The sequence below is a fragment of the Triturus cristatus genome, chromosome 6 (assembly GCF_964204655.1).
Source record: "Triturus cristatus chromosome 6, aTriCri1.1, whole genome shotgun sequence".
Lineage (NCBI taxonomy): Eukaryota > Metazoa > Chordata > Amphibia > Caudata > Salamandridae > Triturus > Triturus cristatus.
Genome location: NC_140589.1, coordinates 34,888,402 through 34,912,868, shown reverse-complemented (window position 1 = coordinate 34,912,868; position 24,467 = coordinate 34,888,402). Strand labels below are relative to the sequence as shown.

The window sequence follows — 24,467 nt, the reverse complement described above, 5'->3', positions numbered from 1 at the left end:
TCAGCATTCGGGGGAGGGCTTATGAAGAGAATACCAGTGACCTCAAGTTTAGAGAAACAGGAGTTTAGGAATAAGGCCGGGGTCATCGAACGCATGAAATCCCACACAGATAAAAGGAATGGTCACTGGACTGCGGTGTGACAGTTTCTGTGTGAGATCCCGGTGTAACCTCATTCTCTGTGTGAGATCCCGGTGTAACCTCATTCTCTGTGTGAGATCAAGGTGTCACATCGGTTGGTGTGTGGTTTCCAGCTGTGAGCCTGTATGCTAGATTGCCTGATGTTAAGATGTGTTCCCTTGTGAGGTCACCATGTGTGTGGCATCTGCCCATGTATGACATGAGCTTCTGTAGAATGTCTTCCTGTGTGAGATGTTGGCCTGAGTCTGAGAGAAGCCCTGAGGTATCTGACCTGGGTCTACGTGTCTCTTGATTGGTTTCTTGCTGGGTCTACTTGTCTCCTGATTGGTTTCTTGCTGGGTCTACGTGTCTGCTGATTGGTTTCTTGCTGGGTCTGCGTGACTTCTGATTGGTTTCTTGTCTTGGTTTCAGGCTGGTGCTGCGCCGGATCCTCCGCAGGGCCGTCCGCTTCTGCTCTGAGACTCTTCGGGCTCCTCCTGGTTTCCTGCCCAGCTTGGTCCCCACAGTGGTTGACATTTTGGTACGTCTGCAGCCAGTACATGTCGGTGTGAGCACTTAAGGATTTTCCAAAACAGGGACACAGAAACTGTGCACGTCCACTGCTGTGTGAGGAGCAGCACAAGACTTGTATAATGTTCTGCGAGTCCTGTGGTGAACCCTCAAGAGAAAGTTACAGATCCTAGCAAATCTTTCTCAGCACCTTTAGTGGATTCGAGTTTGTCATGGCTCCCCAGAAGTCTCCAAGCACCTTTCTTTGCTCCCAGCACCCCACATTTATCAACCCTTCATGTGATAGCTCACATGAGATGTGAACCTCAATGCTGTCCCCATCGCCCGTTGCCATGTGTGTACACAGGGGAAGCCCTGTGTCACTGCACGAGTTATCAAGCTGTTCCTATAAGATGAGATGCTCATAGCATAGCAAAAACGCTAAGTGTAGACCTCGGGACTCCCAGTATTCTCTGATTGGACCATGAGTTGAGCCACAGCAACCTGTCGTTGAAGGCACATTTTAAACCTTAGACGATTGGACAGGATCTCCGGGATGCCAATCCCAGGTCCCAGGAGCGGCAGTGAAAGCCGGACTGTGAGAGAGTCGCTGGCAGGAAGATGTTTTACTGTCTCAGGAATATGAAATGTAGGTTTATTCAAACAATGCAGTTCCTGACCATGTTTTTCTCCTTGCTTACCAGGGTGATGCCTACCCGGAGCTGAGGCGAGACACGAGCCAGGTATGGACATAGTTTTAAGTGGGACGAAAAAACTGGGGGATCTCTAAAGGGGCGTGGCCTTAGAGGCCCAACTGGGAATTATTTCCAAGAGGTGTGGCCTATATAATCAAGGGCGTGGCTTAAAACATGTAAACTTAAATCCTATATTTTGTTGCCTCTCTGTGAAATGTTGTGTTATTGCATCCCAGACATATCATAGAGTAACAAACCTGCACCTAAAGCAAGCCAAACTTATTGGTGTTGCCAATGCTTGTTAACAGTTTCAGATAAATGAGTAACAGCAATGAATTAGTTATGAATAATGGGAATTGAAAATGTTTCAATTCTGGAAATATGAGGCTGTGAATGGAACATTGCTAAGGTCCGTGGACAGGGCAGCAGTCTTGTTCTTCCCTTCACGTCACCTTCCTTCGCAATCTCTCTGTCAGGCAGACCCTCCAGGATTTGGGATTTGCAAAAAATATTGCGAAACTAGGACTTTTGTAAAAATCCCTGATTTTTGCAAAGGCTCAGCAAAATGACTGAAAATACACTTGGAAGCCTATTTTCCCCTCCTTTTATTGACCCTGCACTGGGTCACTAAAAGGAGGCGAGCAGGAGAGAGGCGTTTTCATTCCTTCTCTCCTGCCTTCGACGACACTTTGAGCTTCCTGGGGGCAGAGCCTGCGTCCAAGTGCCCCAAAAGAAGCTGCTAAAAAGGAGAACACTGCTTCTGTAGTACTGAACACAGAAAGTGAGCGTTTCGGCCTCCCTTGGCAGTCTTTCTCCTCGGCCCCAGCCCCACTGCCTTGCATGCGTCATCCTGCTGTCACCCACCTGCCTATGGCAGTCCTCGTTTTTTGCTCCCCTTCCCCACCCAGTAATCTTTATTTCTACTCCCCCTCCCTCTTCCCACAATGGCCTTTTATTTTTGCCCCCCTCTTACACCTTTCTCCCCCAAACCTCCTGCATCAAGGAGTTAAACATATGCTGCTGCAGGAGGCTGTTACAGGGGCCCCCTCCCCCCCCACCTTACATTGAGGTGGGAGGAGGGTGCAGCAGGAGGCTGTTACAGGGGCCCCCTCCAATCCCCCACCTTACATTGAGATGGGAGGAGGGTGCTGCAGGAGGCTGTTACAGTGTCCCCCCCTTACATTGAGGTGGGAGGAGGGGGCTGCAGAAGGCTGTTACAGGGCCCCCCCACCTTACATTGGGATGGGAGGAGGGGGCTGCAGGAGGCTGTTACAGGGGCCCCCTCCCCCCCACCTTACATTGAGGTGGGAGGAGGGTGCAGCAGGAGGCTGTTACAGGGGCCCCCTCCAATCCCCCACCTTACATTGAGATGGGAGGAGGGTGCTGCAGGAGGCTGTTACAGGCCCCCCACCTTACATTGAGATGGGAGGAGGGTGCTGCAGGAGGCTGTTACAGTGCCCCCCCCACCTTACATTGAGGTGGGAGGAGGGGGCTGCAGAAGGCTGTTACAGGGCCACCTCCCATCCCCCCATCTTACATTGAGGTGGGAGGAGGGGGCTGCAGAAGGCTGTTACAGGGGCCCCCTCCCCCTACATTGAGATGGGAGGAGGGGGCTGCAGGAGGCTGTTACAGTGCCACCTCCCACCCCCATCTTACATTGAGGTGGGAGGAGGGGGCTCCAGAAGGCTGTTACAGGGGCCCCCTCACCTTACATTGAGGTGGGAGAAGGGTGCCGCAGGAGGACACATTAACAACTCCCTCTGGCATGCTGCCAGCGGGAGTTTGTGTTTCCACTGAGTCACACATGCTGTGTGACTCACTGGAAACATTGGCGTACCGAAACTTGATGGGGCCCCCTGCAAAGTACATGGATGTGGTCCCCCACACTCTGGACCCAGTCAGGAGCCCTCGGCCCACTGCCTGTGCACAGTGCCAGTGCCCTAGAGCTCGGGCGCCCCCGCCCCTGCACTGCGAGGGCTATGGTTACGCCACTGGCTGGAAAACGAGATGTCAGGGTGCCAGAGAGCGCGGATTTTGAAGTGCACCCTGCACTCTCTCTGTCATCCGACATCTTGTTCCCTTGCTCACGCTGGCTGCACAGTGCTGGTTTGCTGGCTGTTCCAGAGTATTTTTGAGACCGGCACATAATATGCTGGTCGCAAAAATGCCACAAATTTAGCTTTTTCTGACCGCATTTTTCTTAATTTGCGGTCGCAAAATATGCCAAACCTAACTCCGATGTCCTGGGAGCTCTGGATAGACAACTATGCCCTTTTTTCTCCCCACATCTTTCTGAAATCCTCCATCTGCATATCTCATATTTCACCTCTTTCCTCTTCAGCACCCTCTTTTCACTCTCTTCCAAATGTACTTTTAGCATCTTCTTCACTTCACCATACCCCCAACCTCAACCACTCACCAGTAAGCAGTGCACTTTATTTTCGTTCAGTGTGTCACCAACTGTGTACCCCCTTCTCACACTTTTGTATTGAATCACAATTACAACAGGGACGCATGATTATTGCACTGTGTGAGAGGCCAAGGATTGGATGAGCTTGTATTCTTAACAACTTTATGATCCACTGACTTGCGCTGTGAGAAACTTGCACTGCCTTCGGTCTCCGTTCCAGAGCCCTGAATTGTAGTCTCAACTCACACAGGCGCCTAGAGGTGGCACAGTTTATAGTAGGCACTATACAAGAGTAATGTGCTGCACGAGAAGAAAAACAAGCATTGGCATAGCCAATAGGTCTCGCCTTTGGGAACTTATAAGTGTTTAGTTATGCAGCACAATATCCTTGGTGCAACAACATCAACTGTTGCATGGCTAAACACTTATAAGGTCCCAAAGGCGAGACCTATTGGCTATGCCAATGCTTATTCTCACATTTGTTCGGCTTCCTTAAATAGAACGAGTGCAGCACTTAAGCAATAAGCGTTGCCATGTGCTCCACTTTGACAGCATTTCACAAAAGGAAATCTTAATAAATAGAAATGCGTATTAAAGTATTCTGATGTGAGTAAATAAACTGACAGCGTGTCTTAGGCGTTCTGACCAATAACATAAATGGATTCCCCACTTAAATTTAGTCACATACAGAACTGTATTTCCTTTGCTAGGATTACCGTGTCCAAGCAGCGCTAATCAATCCTCTTTCTAGAGCCCAGTAATGCAATCATTTCTCCGTCTCACAGCGCACCCACCTGTGCTTTGAGACCTCACAAATGTAAGCCTCTGACATCACAGGCTTTACAAGCGTCAAGCAAGAGACTGCTGGGATAGGTAACCTGTACAAGCACGGTCTGTGGGCACCCCGACTCAGGGACTAGGGGGCAATGGCCTTGATAGCTCTTGTGGAAAAAACATTGGTGTTTTCCATATAGAAAATGTGTACGGCTGTGTCTGGGTACGTACAGCCGCGTGCCCTTAAGTATAAACGTTTTGCCCTTCGCAAGTTTTAACTTCTTTTATTTCAACTTAGGCAGCTTCCCCAAGCTGGCCATGTTTATATCTAAAAATAGTTTTAAAAATGTCCTTTGACTGTAGAGGAACGGCGCAGTGCAGCTCATCAGCCGCTTACCCCTGGTTTCGAGTGGTCCCATACACTTCTTTCCCTGCTGGTGTCGTGGGGTGGGACTTCCGGCAGCCGAATTTATGGGGCGGGACTTCGGTTGCGGCGAAAAGAGAACAGGATGCCCAGGTCTGGGCAGCCTAAAGTGATAGCGAAAAAATTCACTGCTGCCTCGGTAGCAATACACGAACCAGCGAATGGGACAGGCAGAAAAGAAATTACGCCCCAGGCAAAGTCTGGAAACTTCGACTTTATTGACGATATGTGCACTTCCCTGATTTAGCCCGAGAAGGCATCACTTACCCAGACACCAGACCAATGTATATTACAGGACAAATCACCTCCAACAGTGCTAGGGTTGTATCATCAAGTACCTCTTCTCAACATGACAATAGATTGAGCTTTGTTTAGGGAGAATATTTACAAGTAATGTACCTTTATAAATACAAGTATGGAGAGGTGTGGCACGCATGCAATGTGAAACATGCAGACAAGCCCAGGAGTGGTGCGTGCGTGTGCGCGCGCGCACGCTAAAAGCAAATTTTAAAAAGCAAGCTACGGCAAAAGTGAAATCAGGCTGGCAAGTGGTGTGCGATGTGCGCGCACCATGACAAGAGAGGAAAGCCAGATGGCGCCTCTGCTCGTCATTGTGCGCGTAACCGCACACTCAATGCCAGCCAAAAAGCTGTGGTAGCACTTTTAAAAGCCCACAGACTAAATGTCTCGCCAGGGCAGCGCATGCGCTGGCTCAGGCAAGACCTAAAAACTACAAAAACATAGCATGCAGAAAACACTCTTCGAGAATGCAAAAGTAACTAAACCTGTGAAATGTAAACAGGAGCTGCATCGCCGACATGGATTACCTTCTGTATCGTTTCGCAGTCGATCAGTGGTTTTGCTGGTAAAGTTAAGAACATGAATATAGGGCTCGATAGGGACTTGTTTCATTGTCAGTCTTTAATTACTGCTGGTTTGACGCCTGGAGGGACCTGCCCCAGTTAAAGCTCTGGGTATGGTTGCTCTCCATGCTCTAGGAGGTGATGTGTGATGCGGAGGAAACACATCGCTGCTTAGCTGATTCTCAGGCACAGCTCCTTGCTCGCTTCTGGCATTTTAGTGTCAGAAAGCGCTCTGATTTACTGAGACTGCCATCAGAGAATTCAGAGGATTTTAAACTCCCCATGCAGCCAGGGTGTCTAGTGGTGCGTTGCCCCACTGGTATCTGGCGCCTGTTTCCCCAAGCAAGTGAAGGGATTGGATGTGTTTGTGTTGCTCCTAGCATACATATGCACCTTTAAAGTCACACCAGAAGGCTGCCCAGTCAAATCCCAGAATGGCTTGAAAGTGCTGTATGGCCACAGTCTCAATCTGCATAGAAAGAAAAGACTCAGTGGCCCAGGAACCATTTTGTTTTTAAGGGTTCATGAATCTCTGCAACGAGCAAAGGCTTTGTCTGTAGGCGTCTTTACAGACTCTATTGACTCATGATTGTCAAAGAGACCCCCTCACTGGTGAACCACTGCGCCACTGGACCCTGAGGGGGACCTCTACTCGATGCAAAAGTATAAATAATGTGCTGCGCCCCCTACAGCTTTGCCAACCCATGTGACATCAACATAAGATGTGATATTGGGGGTTTCAGCATCTAGCGCCCTGTTCAATTCGTATACAAAACAGTGATGAGTGGAATGCTTGAATTAATCTCAGTCACTGGTATTCATTAGGGGCCTCATCCAAATCCGTCTTTCATTCTGCACACCACGCCACCTCAGTTTGGACCCAGCTATATGCAAATCGGCCTTGACCCTGCTCCAATAGAAACAGTCCAATCCCAAACTGTCAGGCTAGACCCTCTCTGGACCGAAACACAAGCAAACCAGAACCACAATTAGTACACAAAACTTTGATGGATGGAATGTTTGTGGGTCCTGTGCACGCAATGTCACTGGAACCAAGCTATACCTGGCTGATGTGCCCATAACTAGGGTGAAACCGGTCTTGGGATGCATATATTCCAGTTCAGGGATGACCTTGTGTGTCAGTTCAGGCTGGACAGTTACTCTTGGAGCAGGGTCAACACTGATATGCATATAGCTGGGTCCAAACTGAGGTGGAATGGTGAGCAAAGTAACAATGAGTTGGGATGTGGCTCAAGTGATTACCATTGGCTGAGATTAATTCCAGCATTCCCTCCATCACTGTTTTGTATACTGATTTTAAAGTTCCTTTGAAGCTTGGTTATTGGTGGGTCTTGTCTTACCAACTCTCACTATTGTGAGTCCACAGAGTAGGTGTCAGGACTGGCCCAGAGCAGGGCTGCCATGTTCTGGGTGCAGTGGCCCCATTTTCTTGGTGCAGTGGCCCCATTTTCTTGGTGCAGGGCTGCCATGTTCTGGGTGCAGGGCTGCCATGTTCCGGGTGCAGGGCTGCCATGTTCTGGGTGCAGTGGCCCCATGTTCTGGGTGCAGTGGCCCCATGTTCTGGGTGCAGTGGTGCCATGTTCTGGGTGCAGGGCTGCCATGTTCTGGGTTCAGTGGCTCCATTTTCTGGGTTCAGTGGTGCCATGTTCTGGGTTCAGTGGCTCCATTTTCTGTGCGCAGTGGTGCCATGTTCTGGGTGCAGTGGTGCCATGTTCTGGGTGCAGTGGTGCCATGTTCTGGGCGCAGTGGTGCCATGTTCTGGGCGCAGTGGTGCCATGTTCTGGGTGCAGTGATCCACAAAGGAGATGCAGCATCTCACCTCTGTCAACTTTTTGTCACCATCAAATGCTGTGGTCGGCGATTCAGGGTTCTGCAGAGACCCTAAGAGGAGTCTGTTACCCTCAAGCAAGCGTTTGCTTTTAGAAGCTACGCAGACTGTCATTGGCCTCATCTGAAGCTCATCCTAGCTTCGAGGCGATGGTTCATCTACCCGTCTACTGTTTACATCAAGTCAGTTTCATAAACAAACCTACATTTCATTTCAAGGTACCTCAGAGGTCCACCTAACATGCCTGGTGAAAGGAGTGATCGAAAGAAGCTGCTAGGTGTAATGGTGTATTCTACTGGGCAAAGGTAGTTGTAAGGTTCCCAGTAGTAGTACTTGAAGTGTCAGTAAAATGCGAGGGGGCTGTAGTAGGACCAGCAGTTGTGGAAGCAAACGTCACACTAATAGTACATGTAGTAGTACTAGCAAGTGTATTTACTACCAGAAATAGCAGTGTCGGTAGTAGTTGTACCACCAGATGGAGTCATTGGTCCAGTTCTAGTACTAGTCATTGTAGCAGTACTTGCGGCACCACTGCTACCATTACTGTTACCACTATCAGTAGTTGTAACAGTACTGGTAATACCTGCGTTAGTGATACTGATAACCGGTGTAGTGGTCGTTATAGCTCATCTTCAGTGTATCGTATCGAGGACCACTATATGTTTTGTGAAAGCTTAAAACGTATTTAGCCTCATAGTCAGGCTTGAATTCATATCCTCTGCCTGCATAGCTTGGTTTACTATCTCTATTTGTCCTGTTACTCTTTCTCTAGCACACTTCTATTAGCGCCGTGATGCCTGTTTGTGAACAATGCGCTTTATAAACACTTCTATTCATTCATTCATTCCTAGGAGTGCTGTTAGTGGTTGTTGCGGCATGCATGGTAGTTCTGTTAATACTAGTAGAGAGCCAGCGTAAGTAGTATTAGCAGTAGCTGTAGTAGTAGCGCCAGTAATAGCATTGGAGTAGTAGTGCTGGCAGACTACTACACGCTGAGAACACATCCCCAGTCGATCTTTGTGAATGTTGTTCCATGGGACTCTCCTACATTGGCTGTGTGCCTGAGGCCTCCTAATGTCGCCGGACTCTGTTGAGAATACCGGAGTAAATGAAGCCGGACTCCGACACTGGCGCAGTTAACAGACTTTTTAGGCTACAAAGGAGTTGATGATATTGAGTTTAGTAGTAAAAACATATGGATTTACAATGTACGCCACCACTGTAGTCCTACTCAGCCCGCCTTCGATCAGAGCTCGAGACCCTAGGATGTAAAAGAATGACTTCATACCTCGCTCTTAATCTACCTACTGTGAGACTGGGGTTAGCCTTGGTTAGTTGCAGGTCACCTAATCCTGCCCTTTCACCTATATCCCTCTGGCCGGAGAAGGCTTATCACACAATGTAGCACACAGTTTAGCACGCAGTGGAGCGTACAGTGTAGGACACAGTTTAGCACACAGTGTAAGATATAGTGTATCACACAGTGTAGGATACAGTGTAGCACACAGCATAGTACATAGTGTAGTACATGGCTTAGCCCAGTGTAGGATACAGAGTAACTCACAGTGTAAGATACAGTGTAGCACTAACCATGGTACACAGTGTAGGATACAGTGTAGAACACAGCATAGCCCGGTGTAGGATGCAGTGTAGTACACAGCGTAGTACATGGCCTAGCCCACAGTGTAGGATACAGTGTGCTACACAGTCTAGCACACAGCGTAGGCCACATTGTAGGATACAGTGTAGCACACAACATAGCACATAGTGTAGGATACAGTGTAGCACACAGCTTAGATCATACTGTAAGATACATTGTAAGATACAGTGTAGTACACGGCGTAGCCCACAGTCTAGCACACAGCATAGCCCACAGTGTAAGATAGTGTAGCACACAACATAACACATAGTGTAGGACACAGTGTAGCCCACAGTGTAGGATACAGCATAGTACATAGCGTAGCCCTCAGTGTAGGATACAGTGTAAGATACAGTGCAGTACACAGCATCGCCTACAGTGTAGGATACAGTGTAGCACTAAGCATAAACCATAGTGTAGCACACAGTGTAGCCTACAGTGTAGGATACAGCGTAGTAAATGGCGTAGCCCTCAGTGTAGGATACAGCATAGTACATGGCGAACTCCTCAGTGTAGGATACATTGTAAGATATAGTGCAGTACACAGCGTCGCCCACAGTGTACGATACAGTGTAGCACACAACATAGCACATAGTGTAGGATGCAGTGTAGCGCACAGTTTAGCTCGCAGTGTAGGATACAGTGTAGTACACAGCATAGCTCATAGTGTAGGATATAGTGTAGCACACAACATAGCACATAGTGTAGGATGCAGTGTAGCGCACAGTTTAGCTCGCAGTGTAGGATACAGTGTAGTACACAGCATAGCTCATAGTGTAGGATATAGTGTAGCACACAACATAGCACATAGTGTAGGATGCAGTGTAGCACACAGTTTAGCTCGCAGTGTAGGATACAGTGTAGTACACAGCATAGCTCATAGTGTAGGATATAGTGTAGCACACAGCTTAGCTCGTACTGTAGGATACTGTGTAAGATACAGTGCCGTACACGGCCTAGCCAACAGTGTAGGATACAGTGTAGCACTAAGCATAGACCATAGTGCAGCACACAGCTTAGCACACGGTTTAGCACATAGATTAGTAAATTTTAGCCCACAGAGTAGCACACAGTTTAGGGCACCGTATAACTCACACTCCTAGTCACAGCCCATGACACACCGTAGCTCATTCCTTAAGGCAGAGCATAGCACACATCTTGGGACACCACCTATTCCACTGCTTTAGGACGCAGTTTAGCACAAAGTCTTAGCAAATAACTTGGCACACTGCTTGAGACACAAATTAGGAAACAACTCAGTGCACACATGAGGATACACCGTATGACATAGCTTGGGGCACAGCATATCACACAGCACATCAAACAATCTCGGATCCAGTTCAGGGGTGCAGCTGCTGCACAGTATTTCGCACTGGACTGTGACCGGCCTCACCTGTTATGGTGCAAGGAATTCTCGGGTTCCTTGCTGCACAGCGGGACATGTTGCTACAAGCTGTAAACTGCCCGGTGACTTTAACTGGAAGGGTTGCGGCTTGTGACTCGTTGCCACAAGCTTTGAATGCTGGGATGGAGGCCTGAGTAGTAGATCAGAGAATCCAACTCCTGCGACTTGCACACCTTTAAACCCCTTGAAACACATCCACTTCCCCCTACCACCCCCAGGTTGCACCGATGTCCGCCAGATACGGGGGATTGTCCAGTTCCTGTCCTTACGGCAGTATATAACGCCTCATTTCACCGTCTATCCTAGCGTGTCTCCTTATATATCGAAACGTGAGTGCTGCACTCTGTACATCATTCAGCTTTCCGTCTCTTTCTCTACTTCACACGGCCCTTTATGTAAGTTTAGGTTCTTTGACCTCTGCGGCGGCTCCTCCGCTATGGCGGAGGAGCGTTGCCCCCCCAAAAAATGTCAGGAAAGTTAAAAAAAAAAAAAAAAAAAGACACTCATTTTATTTCTCCTTTCCTGCCGAGTCTTGGCCGGGCCTGGGGGGTGACGGCACTGAGGGGAGTGGTAGTGCACTGCCTTCACTGCGCATGTGGGTTTGGCTGGCCGTCTCAGGCGGCCAAACCATTGTGCGCAACAAACCTCTCTCCAACCCCGGCTGCATTGCTGGATTGGAGAGAGCAATTAAATATGAACAGAAAATGGTATATAGGAATAAATATGCAAATTACTTTTAGATAGAGCACACTTAATTACTCTATCTCTAGTGTATTAATCTAGAAAGATTTTATCAAAACATTTTTTACATTTGTACATCAAGCATGACATATGATCAGGAAGGAAACAGCAAAACACAAATACAAATATACACATAAATTGTACATACGCGCAATCCTAACATATACAAGAAAGAAAACAAAAAATGCGTACAAACTAACGCCTAAATGAACAAAGATAGTTCCTACTAGTGTCCTCCAAATAGTTTGGGACGGACCACTGGGAGAAAGTCCACCATGTACGCTGCAACTCTATCAGTTAGTGTCGACCACTCTCAGCGTACCAACATAGCATCTCCGAACATGGCTTAAATTCTGTGACTCCTTCAGAAAAAGTCTACGCAATCGCGTTTCGGCCTTGCTCTTTCCTTGGCCTCCTCAGGACTGGGTAAGAATCATGACTGTACACACACCGCATGTAGTACTAAACTACAGTGTGTAACTCGACCTTAGACCCTGGCACTCACGCCAGGGTGATGGTCCTCCGGGCGCCTGATAGAGTTGCAGCGTACATTGTGGACTTTCTCCCAGTGGAGAAAAGTAATTTGCATATTTATTCCTATATATCATTTTCTGTTCATATTTAATTGTTCCATACCCAGGTATATATAGGGTCAATTGGGTATAACCCTGTTGCGGATTGGAGAGAGCAGGCTCAGACTCTCAGCCTATCCCGGAGCGCTAATCGAGGGCGCTCCGGCTAATCTTGGAGCTGCTGTCATGTGAGAGCAGCTGCAGGATTGGCCGCAGGGCAGGCTGGGAGCCTGTGCCGAATGCAGAGGTGCAGAAGAGCGGGACGTGGCCGGGTGAAGGTAAGGTTTTTTTCATTATTATTTTTGATTTTTTCCCGTCCCTTCGAGGCCCCTATGCCCCCATTACCCCCCCCCCACCGTCCCCCTCCACCACTCGCTCCAAACACGGGCCACTACTGTTTGACCTGCTCACACCTCTCCATTGGAGCTCCTTCCCCAGCGATCTTCAAACTTAATCATCCCTTCCCGCTTTGAAGTAGAGTTTTCTCTCAACGTTTATTTCTCCAGACTTGCGAAATAACCCCCCCCCCCGACCAAAGTTCTTCCCATTCCTCTCACTCCCTACTCACCATGGTTCTTAAATCGTGAAGAGATTTATACTATCATGAATATATAAACGTGTGTGATGACCATAGGTAGGGCATTCCCACCTACCCTCAATGCTGTGTTTTTATATCGAGTACAAGATGCAAACCCCAGGTAGACATGTGTAACAGCAGGCCACCGGCGTGATGCAGTGTCACGCCTCCTAGACCTGACCCCGGGTCTGGCATGGAGGGAGGATGTGATGTCGATGATGGAGTGAGGTAAAGCACATGACAGAGTCTGCCCTTTCTGCCCTAGATCATGAATATCATTGGCGACAACGAGGCAGCCTTCTTGTCATCTCTACAGCGTGGGCGGCGGATCATAGATCGGACACTCCAGCAGACGACGAACTCAAAGATCTTTCCAGGTGAGGACCTTACTGTGCCCTCTGCCTCCAGCCCACTTTTAGAGTGAGCCTGTAATCCCGCCCAGTCCATGCTAGAGCGCAAATGGAACGGTCCCTGCTCAGTGCAGTGCGGTCTCAGAGGAAGGGGTCCAGTGGCCCTCGGTCAGTGTTAGAAGCTTATCAGTGAAGTCTGTGACCCCCGTCTTGGTAACACAATGCAGCGAGCCCTAGGTGACTCAGCACACCAGAACCCCTCAAGATAACTCAATTTAACTCAATGCAGCTAGGCTTTGGAGCTAGCATGACCGGATCTAGGAACTCCCTCTTGGTTGCCCCTCCCCGCCCCCCGATAGCACAGTGCAGCCCGTCCTAGGACCACGCATGGCCTAATCGGGCTCCTCTGTATTCAATACACAATAGCCAGAATCATCGCAATATTCCTAAATTCACCCACATTTAGGAGCATCTTGCCAAGCTTCACTGGCTGCCGGTGTCTGAATGTATTGGGGTCAAACCTCGGTGCATTGTTCACAAAGCTTTCCTCCAATCTGGTCCCCGTTTTCTTCAAGCTAAAATTGTTCCTTACTCTCCTCCCCGTCTTCCTCTACTCTTCCTATCTGCTTCCCATATCTGATCTCAAAATCCAATATTCTGAATTAGGAGGCCACTCTACAGCTACAATTGTGAGTTTGCTGCTTCTCACAATCTGCCTTATTCGTGACCATCCTCCGTTCAGGGAGTCCCTCAAGACCCACCTTTCCCTCTGCGCTTGCAGGTGCTCTGCTGACCCCTCGTGAGTAGTTCCCTTGGCCCCAGGATGCCCTGCTGGATGACGGCCTCAGTTCAGTAACTCTGCTCACCATCATCATCACCATGGACCCTCCGATGGGTCGCTCAGTTTAGCCATTCCTATGAGAATCTCCATTGAGTTACTAAGTCCTGCCCGTTCTAAGGGTCGGCCCGGCTGGATTTGAAACCCTCTTGGTGAATGAATGAAGTCCATCCTAGGTGCAGAATCAGATTTGGACCAAAAATAGGGCCAGGCACCAAATAGAAAAAATGGCCAGTGGATCACGACCTTTCATGAAGTATTGTTTGGTTAGTACCGGAGCTAAAGTTTGTGGAAAATCGTGGTACATGAATCAGTTTACAGCTCGTGGAGGTCAGTAATCCTGGTCAAGTCTGAAAACCCCATTAATCCGCTGCAGCTCATTCCTAGGTCTCCTGCTCCTCATCTTCAGGTCTGTGAATCACCGAAAACTCTGCTCACCCTCAGATCTCTGAGCGCCCTCCCTGCCAGTGGGCCCTGAAGCTTCTGCTCATTCACGGGGATTCTCACCATTGGCCGACAGGTCCTCAGAGGGTCATGTTTACCTGTCGGTCTGGCTTCTATTTACTCTCAAGGAACTGAGTGCCCTGCTCATCCTCAGACATTGAGGCTCTTACTCATCATGAGGTGGTCCCAAACTACTGACTCTCCCTCAGAACCCTTACACTCATTTCCACTCCCAGGTCCCCTGAGTCTTCTGCTCACACTGAGATCTCCATGAGGCTACTGTTCACTCGCAGGTGCCCTGAGTCTCTTACACAGACTCATCCCTGAGGCTACTGTTCACTCTCCGGTGCCCTGAGTCTCTTACACAGACTCATCCCTGAGGCTACTGTTCACTCTCCGGTGCCCTGAGTCTCTTACACAGACTCATCCCTGAGGCTACTGTTCACTCTCCGGTGCCCTGAGTCTCTTACACAGACTCATCCCTGAGGCTACTGTTCACTCTCCGGTGCCCTGAGTCTCTTACACAGACTCATCCCTGAGGCTACTGTTCACTCTCAGGTGACCTGAGTCTCTTACACAGACTCATCCCTGAGGCTACTGTTCACTCTCCGGTGCCCGGAGTCTCTTACACAGACTCATCCCTGAGGCTACTGTTCACTCTCCGGTGCCCTGAGTCTCTTACACAGACTCATCCCTGGGGCTACTGTTCACTCTCAGGTGACCTGAGTCTCTTACACAGACTCATCCCTGAGGCTACTGTTCACTCTCAGGTGCCCGGAGTCTCTTACACAGACTCATCCCTGAGGCTACTGTTCACTCTCAGGTGCCCGGAGTCTCTTACACAGACTCATCCCTGAGGCTACTGTTCACTCTCAGGTGCCCGGAGTCTCTTACACAGACTCATCCCTGAGGCTACTGTTCACTCTCAGGTGCCCGGAGTCTCTTACACAGACTCATCCCTGAGGCTACTGTTCACTCTCAGGTGCCCGGAGTCTCTTACAAAGACTCATCCCGAGGCTACTGTTCACTCTCAGGTGCCCTGAGTCTCTTACACAGACTCATCCCGAGGCTACTGTTCACTCTCAGGTGCCCTGAGTCTCTTACACAGACTCATCCCGAGGCTACTGTTCACTCTCAGGTGCCCTGAGTCTCTTACACAGACTCATCCCTGAGGCCACTGTTCACTCTCAGGTGCCCGGAGTCTCTTACACAGACTCCTCCCTGAGGCTACTGTTCACTCTCAAGTGCCCGGAGTCTCTTACACATACTCATCCCTGAGGCTACTGTTCACTCTCAGGTGCCCTGAGTCTCTTACACAGACTCATCCCTGAGGCTACTGTTCACTCTCAGGTGCCCTGAGTCTCTTACACAGACTCATCCCTGAGGCTACTGTTCACTCTCAGGTGCCCTGAGTCTCTTACACAGACGCATCCCTGAGGCTCAAGCTCACACTGAGATCTCCATGAGGCTACTGTTCACTCTCAGGTGCCCTGAGTCTCTTACACAGACTCATCCCTGAGGCTACTGTTCACTCGCAGGTGCCCTGAGTCTCTTACACAGACTCGTCCCTGAGGCTACTGTTCACTCGCAGGTGCCCTGAGTCTCTTACACAGACTCGTCCCTGAGGCTACTGTTCACTCGCAGGTGCCCTGAGTCTCTTACACAGACTCGTCCCTGAGGCTACTGTTCACTCTCAGGTGCCCTGAGTCTCTTACACAGACTCATCCCTGAGGCTACTGTTCACTCTCAGGTGCCCTGAGTCTCTTACACAGACTCCTCCCTGAGGCTACTGTTCACTCTCAGGTGCCCGGAGTCTCTTACACAGACTCATCCCTGAGGCTACTGTTCACTCGCAGGTGCCCTGAGTCTCTTACACAGACTCATCCCTGAGGCTACTGTTCACTCGCAGGTGCCCGGAGTCTCTTACACAGACTCATCCCTGAGGCTACTGTTCACTCGCAGGTGCCCTGAGTCTCTTACACAGACTCATCCCTGAGGCTACTGTTCACTCGCAGGTGCCCTGAGTCTCTTACACAGACTCATCCCTGAGGCTACTGTTCACTCTCAGGTGCCCTGAGTCTCTTACACAGACTCATCCCTGAGGCTACTGTTCACTCTCAGGTGCCCTGAGGCTCTTACACAGACTCATCCCTGAGGCTACTGTTCACTCTCATGTGCCTATATATCCCTGTTCACCATTAGGCCCCGTGTCTGTTGCTCACCATTACCCAGAGCCTCGCACGCACTCAGGAAAGTGAAGTCCATCCTAACCAGGAGGTTCCCTGAGGATTCTGTTTACTGTCTGCTCCCCTGGTGCTCTGCCCTTAGATTCCCACCCATCACCAGATCTCCAAAACCCCTGCTTGTCCCTAAGCCCCACACGCTCCTTCTCACTGTTAAGTTCGCAGCAATGGCCTCGTTCAATGTTTTTCTCCTAGACTCCAACTTACACTCAAGTCTGCCTGGCTGCAGCCTCATTCTCAGTTCCCAAAGCCCCTGCTAATTATCTGGTGGTCCCCAAATCCCTGCTTACCAGTTTATTCTACATGGCGCCCAGGTTTACCTTTGCTCACTTGCTACATCTTGACTCGCACATGACCTCTTCGAATAAGGATAACTTCTGTTCATCCCCAAATGTAGTAATGCTTCAAGATCTCACCCTTTCTATCCTAGCCCAAGGGGGCTATAAGCTCGGCTAGCTCCCTTCTTCATGGCTGCCTAGAGTAGGATGGTTTTCAAAACAAAGACCCCAGTCGGTGGTGCACTGAGACTGGCTAAGACTTTGAAGGCCATCTTCCCACCCAAATTTTCTTTAGCTCTATTGTATGATCTGAAGCAGGTCTTGGGGCACATGGGGTATGCTGCACAAACAACAATAGGACTGGGCGGTAAATTCCGTTCTGCTCGCAGAATTTGCGGAATTTGGGTAATTTTGCATTCCGCGGAGAACATGGAATTGCCAAAAATTCCACGATCCACAAATTTGCGGAATTCTTTGCTTGTTCGCGCTTTCAAAATGCGTGTTTGCGAGATATTTCCCCGCGAGCGCACAAACCGCGTTCGTGAACAGGAAAAAAGCATTGCGAACGGGCGGAACAAGCAATTCCGCGTGTTCGCGGAACTCTGCGTACTTGCGGAGATTTTTTACCGTTTCGCTGAGCTTTGCGTAGCGCAACTACGCAAATTCCGCCCGCCCCTGAACAACAATACATACAAGCACTTTACTTCAGACTCCAAGACCTTTCCCATGAGTAAAACCAGGGGCCCAGTACAGGCTGATTGAACTATTGTATTAGTCTTTAAAATTGGTCAGTGCTTTTGTGAAAACTACAGGTCAGAGGACTGGACTGTGGCAGGGCCAACTCTGCCTTTCATCCTTTGAAGACAGTTATGTAGTACTAATGTACTGGATGGTGAATAGACCCAATATTTTAAAACCAAGGGACGTTCAGTTCAAGATGTGCTTTGTATAAAAGTGTCTAGTTGTGCCAATTGTAGTAGACCAACAACCACAGGCGCAGCAACAGCAGCGAAGAAGTGGTGACGTTTTTGCTGCTTTCACCTCTGCTCTCCAGAGTAGAGGGATTCGTGTAACTGTTCTGAGTGATCCTTTTCCAGAATCTACTTAAATTCTTCTCTAAATTATCCACTTGAATTGTTTGCCTCACACTGCACCGTAGGCTTTGAGTGTGTGTTTTCCTGTGTTTTCAAAGTGAAAGGAAGGGTAAACTGGTGAAATGAGAGTGGGTTGGTACTCTCTGTGATTAAAGAGGCAAAGGGAAGAATGAACGTGATTAAAGTGAGGAAGAGAGGCAAGTAATTGTATTAGGGTCTCCTCCAGGGTAGCAGCACTTGCACCTTTAATATAATGGGTAACAGGCAGTGTACCCTCTTGCAGCCTTCATCTGCAGCCTCTGAGTAGAGCGCACAGTGTGCTCCTCACCCACTTCTGAACCAGTACCAAGTTACAGCCCTCCATGGCAAAACCACCTGTCACTAGAAGAGCGAGCCAACCAGGAGTGGGGGCAGAAAGTGCCATACAAAGGACATCGAGGATCCAGAATACCTTGGCTAAATTAAATGCAAATTGCCCTGATGTCTTCAAAACCAGATTTTTACAAGGTGGGACTCATTCCAAGAGGTCAGGCCTCTCTAAGCGGAGCGACCCCCAGCCCCTGACAGTGAGAAGGCTGAGACCTGCTCAGGAAAGGTCTCGCTGGGGATGATGGTGTTGGATTCATCCGACTGATAGATCTAGAGCTCCGATGTCACCCGGGCCGTCTCTGGTCACCAACAGGCTCCAAACCGATGCGATTCACAGCTTGCAGTAGAAGGCATCTCTTGGTAGCAGCATTTTTTTTTATGTCAACAAAAATAGTACCTAGGATTTTTGTTAAAAAAAACAACTGTCCCTGAAAGGTTAATCCTGACCATGAGGTGCCAGGTGCCTCAGGTTGAAAGGGAGGGAGCTGATCTATTGTGCTGTGGAGTGAGAGGAATGAATCAACATGAATTTGTAGAGAGTGGTGTTGCATCCTTCTTTCCCTCCTCTTTGTCCTTTCTTAGTGTCTGGCTCTCTGTTGCTCAGCCAGTCTCTGTGATGTCATGTACTGTTCTATCTGGGTAAGTTTATGTGGATTTGTGAGTTATCTTGGAGGCTGAGCAGCAGTGCAGCTGCTCCCGGTGGGGTCTTTATTGGAGCCTTTACTGGAACCTGGATTACTACCCTATCTATAATGCTTTACCTTATTATTTATTACCAAGAATAAACATACATCCTGACACATCAATTAAGGAGTCATCTTTCGTTTATGGGATGTTACACTGGCGACGATTGGAGAAACGAAACTACGCGTGACAACATTATAGAAAAGGAACTACTTAAGAAACTAAGAGGAACTGAATTGCACCCGTTGCCAACGTTTTCAATGCCCCACCGGTGTCTATAACATCAGACAGCCTTCAGAAGTAAGTTGAGCGTTTGTAGGTTGCTTGGAACATGTTAAAAGTCTGCCTTCGCATCGGATGTTTATTGAACTTCATGTGATCTGATACTTGATTCCTGCAGATAACAAACAGATTACCTATTTGGATTTTTGGGGATTCAATATTAGAAGCTTGAAGTCCTGCTGAAGTGTTTAGTACTTTTATTGGTCTCGTACCAGAGCGAGATCGTAATTCTGTTTGGAAGGTGCTGCCATCAGACCTGTGGAACCGTAAACTGTTGGGAATTTGGCTGTTTGGGAGTGCAACTGAGGGGAACCTGTCTATACCCATGAAAAGGCCACACGCTAATGAAGTTGGCATGTCTTGCAGCGTTTTTTGTACTTTCACTATGTTGGCAGCAAGTACGTTTTTGTTCTGTCCAATTTGGCCATGTATTGTTGCTGCGCACTCAGTGACAGTTCAACAGTATTTTTTTTTTATGCTGGCACGAGCCACCCCTCCCCCCCACAGCGCGCGCATTCTTACCAGCATTGTTGTCTTACAGTCCTCTCACGTCCCGAATGCCGCGCTGGATGGCTGCTCCTATACGGTGCTAACATAGACGTGCCGTGAGCCATCCGACCGGACGTCTAAAATGTGCAGCCATTTTGTGATTGGCACGTTTGTTCTCTTTTGAGACACACCTTCCGCTCCACCAACCGAGTTTCCTGCCAACCTCGTTCTAGAAGGATAATTGCAGTTTTTTCAAATTGAGGCACTCCGTTTTAGGACTTCTACCATAGTGTTTGTGGTGTGACTGGACTTGCCGTGTTGAAAGATCCATCTTCACTCTTATTTCATGAACTTCCATCGGAACTTCGTTGGATTCGAGTCATCTGGGGATCGGAGCCTTCTGCTCCATCGTGCTGGAGTTGATAACTGCCTGTATAACGAATAGATTACCGGCGTTTTCATTCATGCTTCATTCTACAAGTCAGGGAGGATGTTGCCTCTGAAGATTGGACTAAGTTGACCACTTTTGTTATTTTAACTTGTTCTGTTTTGAACTTTTGTGATCTGCTCTGTTGCATATTTACTAAGTTATGTAGTGTGCTGTTTGCGTTACAATTTTGCGTGTGGGATCTGCTTTGTGATACTTTATGCGAGTTATAGTGTGTGTTTTAGTAATGGTGTTTCTTTATGCTCAACGTTTGTCTTTCTGGTGTTGATTTATAGATGTATTCTATGCTGTTATTCTTGCTAGACCTTTCTGAGGTGTTCATTCAAATGCTCATTCTATTTGTTCACCGAATTTAACCACAATAGTGCTCTAGTTTATTAGAGGTGTTTATTCCTATTTTATGGGTTTTTTAAGTAACTGAAGTGTACGTGTGCGGAGCCACCCTTGTGCTCACTTTTTATTGAGGTGCTCATTTAAATTTATTCTTGCCATGAAAAGTAGAAGTATTTTATACAAACAAGGGAACCCGAAAAATGGCTAAGGACCACGGGTATCAATTATATATGTAGAAAACAATGGTCCTGAGCAGACACTAAATTTTACATAAAATTAAATATAGACCACAATGGGTTACTATACACATCCGATGTCCAGCCGGACAGGGGATTTTTTATTCATCAGATACTCAAGGATATGATCAAGGATAATGAAAACACTAAATTTATCGTGGGGCACAATCCTGCACCCTACAGCATGGGGAACGTGCGGGGGGAAAAAAGGGAATAACAATGCAGACAGTTTAGGACAAACAACAGTTACAGGCAAAGACTGAGAGCTGTTGCAACTTGCAGGCATAAATGAAGTTGTAGCAAGTTTGACAAAATAGAGACCACAACGAGTAAGCACAATGGATATTTGTGGCACTATTTTTAAAAAGTGCCTGCCATTGAGCCGGTTACTACACAGCACATTGTTGCTGAGGACAGAGATCTCCATTGCTGTATCTCTCCACAGCTTGGACTGTAACATATTAGTATATTGAAGCAATACCTTGGCGCATTGAAATGTGGCCCATCTGCACCACAGTCTAACTATCCAACAGCCGATCCAGGCAAGGAGCAGCACGCTCCAGCGCCCACTAAGTTTTATAGAAACCTTAACTGCAAGCGACCAAACCAAAAGCAACAACGCTGTTCTTCATTGTCAGTTTCCACTCTGACCTGCCATATGTGATACCCCTATGTCCTCAATTGGGGCGTTAAAAACTTATATAAATTTAGTCCTGAAGATGATCCCGTTAATCAATGAGCTTGGGATCGAAAAGTCGACTTTTTAAAAATAGTGCCACAAATATCCATTGTGCTTACTCGTTGTGGTCTCTATTTTGTCAAACTTGCTACAACTCCATTTATGCCTGCAAGTTGCAACGGCTCTCAGTCTTTGCCTGTAACTGTTGTTTGTCCTAAACTGTCTGCATTGTTATTCCCTTTTTCCCCCCGCACATTCCCCATGCTGTAGGGTGCAGGATTGTGCCCCACGATAAATGTAGTGTTTTCATTATCCTTGACCATATCCTTTAGTATCTGAAAAATAAAAATCCCCTGTCCGGCTGGACATCGGATGTGTATAGTAACCCATTGTGGTCTATATTTAATTTTATGTAAAATTTAGTGTCTGCTCAGGACCATTGTTTTCTACATATATGAAAAGTAGAAGTGTTCAATTCTGTTATGCTTGCTGGAGCCATTTATTTGCTCAACATTTGTGGAGGTGCTCAGTTTTATTGGTGACTATTTGTTATAAACCACTTAGTGCTCTATTTTATTAGAGGTGTTCAAATTTCATTTTCAAGTTTCATTTAAATTTTGCAGTACCGAACCATTATTATTGAGGTGTTCAGTTTCTTTGTGTTAGTGATGAATGAGTGGGTTTGTCATGCGGAGCACATTATACACGCTCACTTATTCATTTGCTGTTTTCTGGTGTGTTTAACCTCTTCTCCTTACTATTGTGAAGAAGGTTATTTGTGTGTGTGTTTGGTGTTCTTGTTGCATTCTTCTTTCCCTCCTCTTTGTCCTTTCTTAGTGTCTTGTTCTCTGCTACTCAGCCAGTCTCTGCGATGTCATGTACTGTTCTATCTGTGTAAGTTTATGTGGTTTTGTCAGTTATCTTGGAGGCTGAGCAGCAGGGCAGCTGACACTGGCGACGATTGGAGAAACGAAACTACGCGTGACAAAATTATAGGAAAGAAACTACTTAAGAAACTAAAAGGAACTGAATTGCACTGGGGATGATGGAGTTGGATCCATCCGACCGATAGATCTAGAGCTACGATGTCACCCGGGCAGTCTCTGGTCACCAACAGGCTCCAAACCGATGCGATTCACAGCTTGCAGTAGGAGGGATCTCTTGGGAGCAGCATTTTCTTTATGTCAACAAAAATAGTACCTAGGATTTTTGTTAAAAAACACAACTGTCCCAGAAAGGTTAATCCTGACCGTGAGGTGCCAGGTGCCTCAGGTTGAAAGGCAGGGCGCTGGTCTGTTGTACTGTGGCGTGAGAGGAATGAATCAACATGAATTTGTAGAGAGTGGCTACTCACCCGCAAGAGTATCCAGGCGCTATGTTGCTGGGCTCAGTCCAGTCAGTACTAGCTGCTGGCTCTGTAAGATCTAGAATCAAACCCAGTCAGTACTGGGAGAAATAACTACAGGACCTAGAACCCACGTTGGGTAACCAGATCCAGCTGAGAGGCATCGGTGCAGACGTTGGAACTGCTTCTGGTGACCAAGCTCTGCTGTGGGGCACCCATTTGGAGCAGACCATGCATGATATTGAATCCCCTCTAGAGGGCACAGTCTAGTAGTAGTGAGAGGTATCTGCAATGCCTACAACCATTACTGTAGCCATGGAGCTGAACATCTCTCCACGCATCCTCTTATAGTATTTTATTAGAATTGTTTTTAGAAAACTAGTACCAGTGCTGCTCGCCGGCTGCCTGCCGGAACCTACTTTTCTAGACCGAAAAGGAGTGAAGTTGGTTTGATGCAAAAGGAACAGTATCTTTGTGCCTGCAAAGTAGAGAGAGTGCTTTACACACTACATTCGGTGCACAGAGAAAGTGCTGGGGCTGCCAAGAACGCACCTGCCAGAAAGCACCTGTAATAAGAAAATAAAAGACAAGAGTTTATAGGGAGACTCCTCTCCCATGTACTATAAATGAATAAGCTGAGTATGTTTGGTTAGTCCTTGAAGATGCCTTTGCATGGAAAGCTTTTAGAGTTGTTCCTGTGATGGACTGATGTGACCTATCCATACTCAGAGGTGTTATGCACTTGACCTTGTTCACTTTCTGAGCTCAGTGGGTGTCTTTCGCACATGGCCTTTTGTCTTGCAGGCGGTGTGGCTTGGTCGCTCTACAGGGACCTGGGCTTTCCGTTGGATCTCATCGGTCTGATGCTTGAGGAGAAGGGCGTGACCCTGGATTCAGCAGCTTTGGAGCAGCTCGCCCAGGCAGAGGCGCAGGTAAGCGATGGGGAGCCCCAGAATGGGTTTCAATACAGCTTCATTTCACCTTGTAAAGTGCTGCGAACAGTGATGCAGAATGCAAGAATTCTGCAAGAAATGGCGATTTCCTTAGTCCTGGGTGGTGAGTGCACACTGGAGATCCCTCTTCAAAGAAAGTAGTGATCCAGTAGAAGCGCACAGCATGGGGAAACCGTGGCTCCCCTTTTATGCTTCCATCCTCACATTAATGCACACTACTGTCTCGGGCCAGGGTCCTGGCTGCTATCTGTGCGACCATCCAGGCACATGAAGGGCTTCCCGACCAGAGAGGAGGAGCAAAATGGGCTTACACCCTAGGTTCAGAGGGCTTTTCCCCCGGTAGGTTTGAGTTAAAGTTAAAGAGGGGACAACACCTATTAATACAACAAAACATACAAAGTTCTTTACCACGGACGGTCACTTGTGGGTCCACGCTGCCTAGTGCCAGTTGAACCAAAGTCACGAGAGGCACTAGATGGGGGACCATTCAAATAACAGAATTCATCACCTCCTTACACGAAAGGTGCCCTAACTGTCGGCATTAAATTCAAAGAGTGTAAGAGCTGAAGAGAGGACGCACCAGCAAGGGCTGCCAGCTCCTGTTGCTGACACACCACCAATTTCGGTACATAGCAAACTCCGTGGTGAATGCTCTGCTCCTAACCACCTCCATAAACTGCAACATGCGCCCTGAGCTGGTTCATCACTCCTGGCAGAGCACCCAAACGCCAGGGTAGCAACTGCCTTACCAGTGACACTACATGGTCCACCGACAGTCCTCTCCAGTTCCATGGCTGTTGGCTCAAGTAACCATCCGAGGCTAGT

General features: G+C 48.0%; 1 protein-coding gene across 2 annotated transcripts in view; it reads left to right on the top strand.

Moving 5' to 3' along the window:
• The window catches only part of AARS2 (alanyl-tRNA synthetase 2, mitochondrial), a 158,127-nt gene that overhangs the window by 42,636 nt on the left and 91,024 nt on the right, over positions 1–24,467 (top strand). For both annotated transcript variants that reach the window (XR_014962889.1, XM_085610188.1), the window contains exons 7-10: positions 551–659; positions 1,333–1,371; positions 12,843–12,954; positions 23,494–23,621. Coding sequence is in view for 1 of the 2 variants with exons in the window: in XM_085610188.1 (XP_085466314.1) it covers positions 551–659; positions 1,333–1,371; positions 12,843–12,954; positions 23,494–23,621 (388 nt within the window). In the remaining variant the exon portion in view is untranslated. The remainder of the gene's footprint in view (positions 1–550; positions 660–1,332; positions 1,372–12,842; positions 12,955–23,493; positions 23,622–24,467) is intronic.